Below are 7,169 nucleotides of genomic sequence, written 5' to 3'. Positions count from 1 at the left end.
CATATTGTACCACCATACTCCACCAAATCTCCCTCCGTTCACACTGGATCATATCAAAGCATTAGTACAGTGTCAGTATTGGAGTAAATGTGCTTACACTGCTCCTCTGCACTCTGGTTTGACATCCTGATAAACCTGGTGGACAGATGAGCAGACAGTTTTTCACACCTCGGCCAGAGTAAACACATCCTCCTACTACCAGCGCTCGCTCACACTTGTGTGCTCCATGTTTTTACAAGCCCTCCTTACTCTACCCCCCCAACACACAGCTGCTTCTGACATGGGAACAGTTATATTCAGCTCCCACTCACTGCTAAATATATAACATGTTTCTAGAAAGTAATCTTGGCTTGTTTCAGAGTCTCGGTTTCAGAGCAACGATAATAAAAGAGCAAAACAATAAGTCGAAGAGATTCTTCTGGCTTTACACCTGTATCTGTTACTTTACAACGTAAACATTTAAAACTCAATACCTCTGACAGCTCATTATAATGTACAAGCTTTTTAGAGGACTTTTTAGGTTATTCTGCTGTATTTTCTTCCTCCTGGTATCTTTCCCACTCACCAAAAGACCCATGTCTCATCTGTTAATGGAAGAAGGGGGAACCCATAAAGCCTCAGATACCAAAATCCACTTCTGCATACAGATTCTGTATTTTTATGCATTTTTTTAAAATCATTTTTAAAAATAGATTATTATTTTAAAGATTTTGGGGCTTTCATGAATTTGTTCAGAGGACAGGACATCAGATAGTGACAAAAAACTGGAAAACAGTGCAGCTCAGGGCTTAGGATCAGATGGGAACTTGGGTCACCCGCGTCGAGGGCTATAGCTCATGCATGTGCGGCATTTGATTTAACCGCTGAGCTAAACAACTTCTAAGTGATGCCAAAGGTGAAGTCTTTAATTCTGTGTTTTGGAAAGTGATTTCATTCTTCTGCATCTCATTAACAAGGAAACTGAATCATAAGTCCTCAGCTTTATTCAAGTCATGATGGAGCTACTATTTTACAGCTAATATACACAGGTCTACAGTATGTACAACAACAAATAAAGTTTTGGTGATCAGACTAATGTGTGTCAATAAATTCACATACAAGTGGATAACAATCACACATTCACACATACATACATACATACACACACAAACACACACACAATTCAGTCATGCCATAAAAGTAACATGCTCCTTAGAAATCTTGACACGTCGTCAGAAATGCAGCAGGTTCTGTAAAATTGTTCTTCATCAGAACGTCAAAAAGTGAGCATTTTATCAAAACAACTATTCTCACATTTTTAAGTCATCCTCTCTGTTAGAAAAAAAACCAAAACTTAATAAACAGAGCAGTTCCTTACACTTTGTCATGGCAAGATGTGACTCTGATCCTACGTTATCACCACCTACAGAACACTGTGCTACAATTAAGAACAGACATGACGTGTCAGTCGAAGACAGAAAGACAAACAGGAGGAGAATCTGGTCAGCTGCTCAGGTTTGATCAGACATGAACAGCATCAGAGTCGACTAAGTTGACTATATACATAAACCACAGGAGAGTGCAAAATAAATAAAGAGGTGTTTCTCTGAATAACAACTCAAGCAGAATAACTGCTGCTGAGCCTTGGCAGTGAAAACAACAGGATTCAAATAAAATCCAAGGTATCACTTTAAGTCCTCTCTCTCTCCTTTATTTTCCAACAGGGGATGAACTCACAGCACAACATGGTCACATGAACTACAACACTTTCAAATACAGACACATTTTCATTTCATAAATATCTTTCTTTTTCAAAAACCTCAAACAAAACATAAGTTTCTACGCTGTGTGTGAATGTATGTGTGTGAAACAGAAGGATGGGCAATAAATGATAAAAAGGATATTACAAACACAGGTTTCATATGATGTGACAGAGATGCTGGGCACCCTGAGGAGCTTAAAGAGGGAATAGAAAGCAACCACAGGTTCACATAGGCAACCAGACAGGTTTTCATATTTTTAAATCTATAACCATGGCAGACTCATACACACAGCTCGGCCTTCCTCACTTGTCTTTCCATTTCAGTTTTAGCTGTTACTTTCCCCAGAAGATTGCCTCGTAGCTGTACTGTGTTTGGGGCCTGGAAGCTGCAGGAGTTTGGCTTTTCAAGAGAGGAGTTTCTCCCGGGTTTCAGGCAGCTTGAGAGCCACCAGACCCCCACAGACGAGAGCAGCGAAGGCCAGGAAGATGGGTATGATCTTAGTGACGCCGATGAAGGCTGCAAAGATGAAGCTGGCAATGATGGCGGCAAACTTACAGATCCCATTCAGGATACCGAACGCCGTGCCTCTGCAGAGTCAGAAAAAAAAGGTAGATCGGATGTATGACTTTATATGGCTGACTGGTGAGTTGAATATATTCTGACAACACAAGTCATTCTCTCTCTGGGAGATCGGATTGCTGTCTAGAATAAGAGCAATAGAAAATACTATATGACAGAGTTATGAAAGTTTGCCGGCAAAAATAGACAAATCATCACTTCAGATGACGTATAGGTGGAAAAAGATCTCTCCTGATATATAGCAGAGGGGCAGAGTTGTTCTATATTTTTGGTTTAGAACACAGAAGCCCTGAGAGACTGCAGATGCACATTTCAAACTGATAGTAGAAGATGAATCTAGCAAAAACACAGTCAAATAAGAGTAAATCTAAGATTTATCAACCAGCTAATAAATTATAGCATGCATAATGACTTTTAACTAAGGGATGAGGTATAGTGAGTGGGTTATGAACTGGATTGGAATGCTGACAGAGTAAGCAGCACCCTAATGAAGCAGAGGTGTATCTGTGAGGTGTTCACTTCATACATTAACTTCAATTTTGTACAACCACAATTTCAATAAAGTTGGGATGTTAATGAAAACATTTGATGGTTGTCAAATAATTTGCTAACATGATACAAAAGGAGAAAGTGTTGTGTCTTAACAGCCCGGGATGTGCAGGTGTAGAATGAACTTTGTGACACTGGCTTGCTCGTATTGTAATATGTTTAATTACAACAATAGCACCAGCGTCAGTAACAAGCATCGCGACTGCTTGGAGGGCGACTCAACCAAATGAAGTCTCCTCCTGACGGTCTCCAAAGGCCGTCTTATAAAGGGTGAAGGTATTCACACATATATGGACGTCTCAAAACGAGTTTGGACCCCAGCTCTGAAGAACTTGAAGTGACCATGTCAAGTGACCATTGGTCAAGGATGCCAACTGTCACAGTCAATCACATTTATTAGCAAGGTGCTCTTCTGTTAGAAATTTCTGAATCCTCCTAGAGTTATTTTAAACAGCATAAACTAACAACATACTTTATCTCATGTGGTTACATATCAGATACTTCAAAAGGTTAGCATGTTGTACTTTCGGGCCTGAGATGGGTGTTGATATTTTAGCATTGATAATACCTCTATCATCTATCATGCTATTTTACAACATCAATCAATAATATTGAATGCTATTGGTGGCTGTTGTTAAATGGTAGCCAATGGGTTGTTGTTTCATATTGAAGTACTTCCTCACAGTTTCCCACAGAAAAAGTATTTTAGTTGTTGATTAATGAGGAAGCCTATAAGGGCTGTCCTCTGGACTCCATCGAGGAGGTGGGTGAGAAGAGGATGTTAGCCAAGCTGACATCCATCATGGACAATCCCTCTCACCCCCTGCATGAGACTGTGGGGTCCCTGAGTAGCTCCTTCAGCAGCAGATTAAGATTCCCACCCTACAGGACGGAGCGCTACCACAGGTCATTCATCCCATCTGCATTCAGACTGTTTAACATCAGCACTACAATGTCCCGTTAATCAGCTTTTCTCATCTTTCATTACACTACATGGCAGTTACTATGTGACTTGGCACATTCACGAATAACTATTCTATCCATCTGAATCGCACTGTTCTTCATACTGTGTATGTTTTTTTTAAATAACCTGGTGCAATTTTATTCGTGCAATAACATACCTTACTATCTATTTATCAGATAGAAGTGTACATAGTGTGTATACATCTGTAATAGTTGCCATATTTTCTTTTCTTTTCTTTTCTTTTCTTTTCTTTTCTTTTCTTTTCTTTTCTTTTCTTTTACCTTTATAATTGCTATTATTACTGTTATTATATTTTCTAACTATGTTAGTACATTGTTGTATTCCCCTGTCCCGTGTTGTAAGCTGCTGTAACAAAAGAATGCCCCCAATGGGGGACCAATAAAGTATATCTTATCTTATCTTAAGCCAGAAGTCACGTTGTCATTTGAGCTTTCAACCCCAAGTGTGTCATCAGATGAAAATGGCTCCTGTTTGAATATGGTGAGCTTGAAAAAAACTGACAGGGAAAGGGTAAAGATACAATGTAGAACTGTGGTTTTACTGTACCTCTTTGCAGAAGGATAGAGTTCAACAGAAATGACCTCTAGTCCGTTCCAGGCCGCCACGCTGGCACCATAAAAGAGACACTGCCAACATATTACAGCTCCTTGACTGAAACTCAGCAGTAACAAGAAAGTACAGGCCGAGGATACCAACATAGAACCACCTATAAAGACAGATGATACACACATTAGACACAACTGTTCACAAAATACCATTAATGCTTCGTTTGGTTACTTCCTATTGATCTCACCTATAATCCTGATTCTCCCTATCTTGTCCATAAACAATGCAGAGAGGATGTTTCCAGGCAACACTGCTAAACTACCCAGGAAGCTGACCATGTAGATAATGATATCATTCTCCTCCTGGAAGTTTAGATGGCAGCCTTTCTTTGGGTGGAGGAAGGTGGTGTTCTCCATTCGACATTCTTTGAACTTCTCTTGCCAGAGGTCTGGAGAGGACAGAGAGATGTAAAAGGGAAATGCGCCAACAGTCAGAATTAATATTGATTCTATTTATTGATGTCTGGATCTTGAGGAGCCAACAAATAATTTATAAAATCACACATTAATTTTGAATGATACCTGTGTTATAGAAGACAGTGTTTTTGATGGTGCAATTCTCAAAGAAGGTGTTGGTGGACTTGATATCCTCAAAGTAGCAGTTCTCGAACAGAGAATCCTCAAACTTCACAGACTTTATCTCAATGTTTGCAAACCTAAAACAAGAAGTAAAAGGCAGAAGTGACTCTTGAGTTAAGTGTTGCACAAGTATGCTTTCAGTAAATTTACATGCCGAGTGTTGAGGGAAACATACTTGTCATGGATGTACTCCCCTTCACGGTGGATCTGGTTAACCAGAGAGAAGTTGAAATGGAAACGTTCGACCCGTTCTCGGTGAAACACTCGGACCTTGGACTCGTACTCCTCGTACTGCATGTATTTGATCATATCAGGGAACCACACTCCCAGCCCATGGTAGCTGAAACATATATAAACATTCAAACCTGAGCACTTCAAAGAATGATCCACCTTAACACACTCTATCAAAGGTATTCTAAAATTGGATGATTTTAATATAAATGCACAGAGGTACATAAGTGTATTGTTATGGGTCTGCAAGTCGCATGACATGAAGGACAGAGGTCATGGACAGGGACTCTAACAAAAAGAAACTTAAACCCTTATAAACAACAAATGTGAGGCCTTTGGGGTCTAAAAGGTAGAGTGGAGGTGTACAACTCCACAGCCACCCACTAATTCTACAGACAAACTAAGGAAATGGCCCAAACAAATGGTGTTGTCACTTGGCCGGGACAAAAAACAAATACACAAATCTCCTGTGAGATCAAACCTCTTTTTAATTCTCTTTGTCACCCTCTTTTTCTCCACACCACACCCACAAAACATACACACTCTCATTTAACAACAGTCTTCACACAAAACCAAAAGAAACTAACTGAACGTGTTGACTTCTCTGTTGCACACACCATACGGAGGAGACTAACTGGAATGTTAAGGCTGAATCAGTGATTTTGGTTCGGCAAGCTAAACAGCATCTTTACTACCTGAATGCCATGCAGAACCAGATGATAACCAGGAAGAGGCCTTGCAGTCTGAGCTCTGGAGCTGACAGAGACATGATGTTAGCCATCACCTGAAAAAGGGACAAGCAGACAGACACACAGAAAACCAAGACATGTTGAGTCTGAATGAAAAGGGTTGGTAAGAAAAACTTTTCACAACATAAAGTAAGACAAAAACAACGTTTAATTATGCTCTTGTGTTGGAGTGATGTGCAGACCTGCTGCAGCATGGTCATGTGTCTGACGGTCCAGCGCTGGAAAGCGGTTCCAGTGTCACTCTGGATCTCGATGAACTCGTCCTCCTGAGTTTGTGGAGTCTGGATGTTCGTCACCTTTAAGAAATAAGATGAGTGAAGACTAAGTGTATTTTTACTTCCATGTTATGATTGTGTTTCAGCAAAAATTCAGATTTTTTTTTGAGGATTTCTGTGAGTTTTAAGAAACTTGGACAAAGTTGAAAGTTGCATACTAAGAGGATCCAGCGGCTGTTGTTGAAAGGTCGTCTTTGCACCATTTGTATTGATATTCAAAGACGTTGAGCTTATTCTGTAAATTGATAATATACTATTACTCATCAGAGTCAGTATTACTTATTTCCTTCATATTTGAATGTAATGTAATTTTCTTTTCAGTAATGGAATCACTTCGCCATGGTCTCTTTCAGAGCTGGCCATGCGCTATTTCATACTACTGTGTCTAACAATATATCATGTCCAAAAACAGGACCCTGACTGTCATTATTTTTACATGAGCTAATCTTGCCTGATAATTTCCACTTGTTTCAAAAACTGCCATTTAAATAGATTTCCCTCCAGATTCATTCAGTGTTCAAACAGTGACACAAAGTATGTAAAATGTGCCATGTTTCACATTTGTAATACAAGAATATCCTAAACATCTGCCACCTCATTTTTCACAGGAGGCTTGTCACACTTGTCACAGTAAGAGAGGCACTGGTGAAATCAATAACATTAATGATGCTGATGCTCCAGTAAGCCATGACAAGTGAGCCAGCATGCACAACAACAGGAGCCTGGACCTGAAACACCTCATTGCTCTTCAGCCTTTGTTAACATCATTAATCAAACCTCTCCTTCTTTGACTTAGGCCTGTCCAAATCCTTCTGTATTATCTCAACTGTATTGTGCACACATGCTGACTTTCATGCATTCCAGTTAAATGGACA

At 39.8% G+C, this 7,169-nt stretch overlaps 1 protein-coding gene across 1 annotated transcript in view; it reads right to left on the bottom strand.

Moving 5' to 3' along the window:
* Positions 1–1,003: 1,003 nt before the first annotated feature.
* Positions 1,004–7,169, bottom strand: part of sv2ba (synaptic vesicle glycoprotein 2Ba) — a 20,866-nt gene continuing 14,700 nt past the window's right edge. Inside the window, exons 7-13 of the mRNA XM_034679570.1 lie at positions 6,202–6,315; positions 5,966–6,054; positions 5,215–5,379; positions 4,983–5,116; positions 4,649–4,849; positions 4,402–4,561; positions 1,004–2,329 (exon numbers count right to left, since the gene is read on the bottom strand). Coding sequence (XP_034535461.1) covers positions 2,146–2,329; positions 4,402–4,561; positions 4,649–4,849; positions 4,983–5,116; positions 5,215–5,379; positions 5,966–6,054; positions 6,202–6,315 — 1,047 coding nt within the window. The 3' untranslated portion in view covers positions 1,004–2,145. The remainder of the gene's footprint in view (positions 2,330–4,401; positions 4,562–4,648; positions 4,850–4,982; positions 5,117–5,214; positions 5,380–5,965; positions 6,055–6,201; positions 6,316–7,169) is intronic.

Source organism: Notolabrus celidotus, chromosome 3, assembly GCF_009762535.1.
Source record: "Notolabrus celidotus isolate fNotCel1 chromosome 3, fNotCel1.pri, whole genome shotgun sequence".
Lineage (NCBI taxonomy): Eukaryota > Metazoa > Chordata > Actinopteri > Labriformes > Labridae > Notolabrus > Notolabrus celidotus.
The sequence above is the reverse complement of the archived record's forward strand: the minus strand, read 5'-3'. Positions and strand labels throughout refer to the sequence as shown.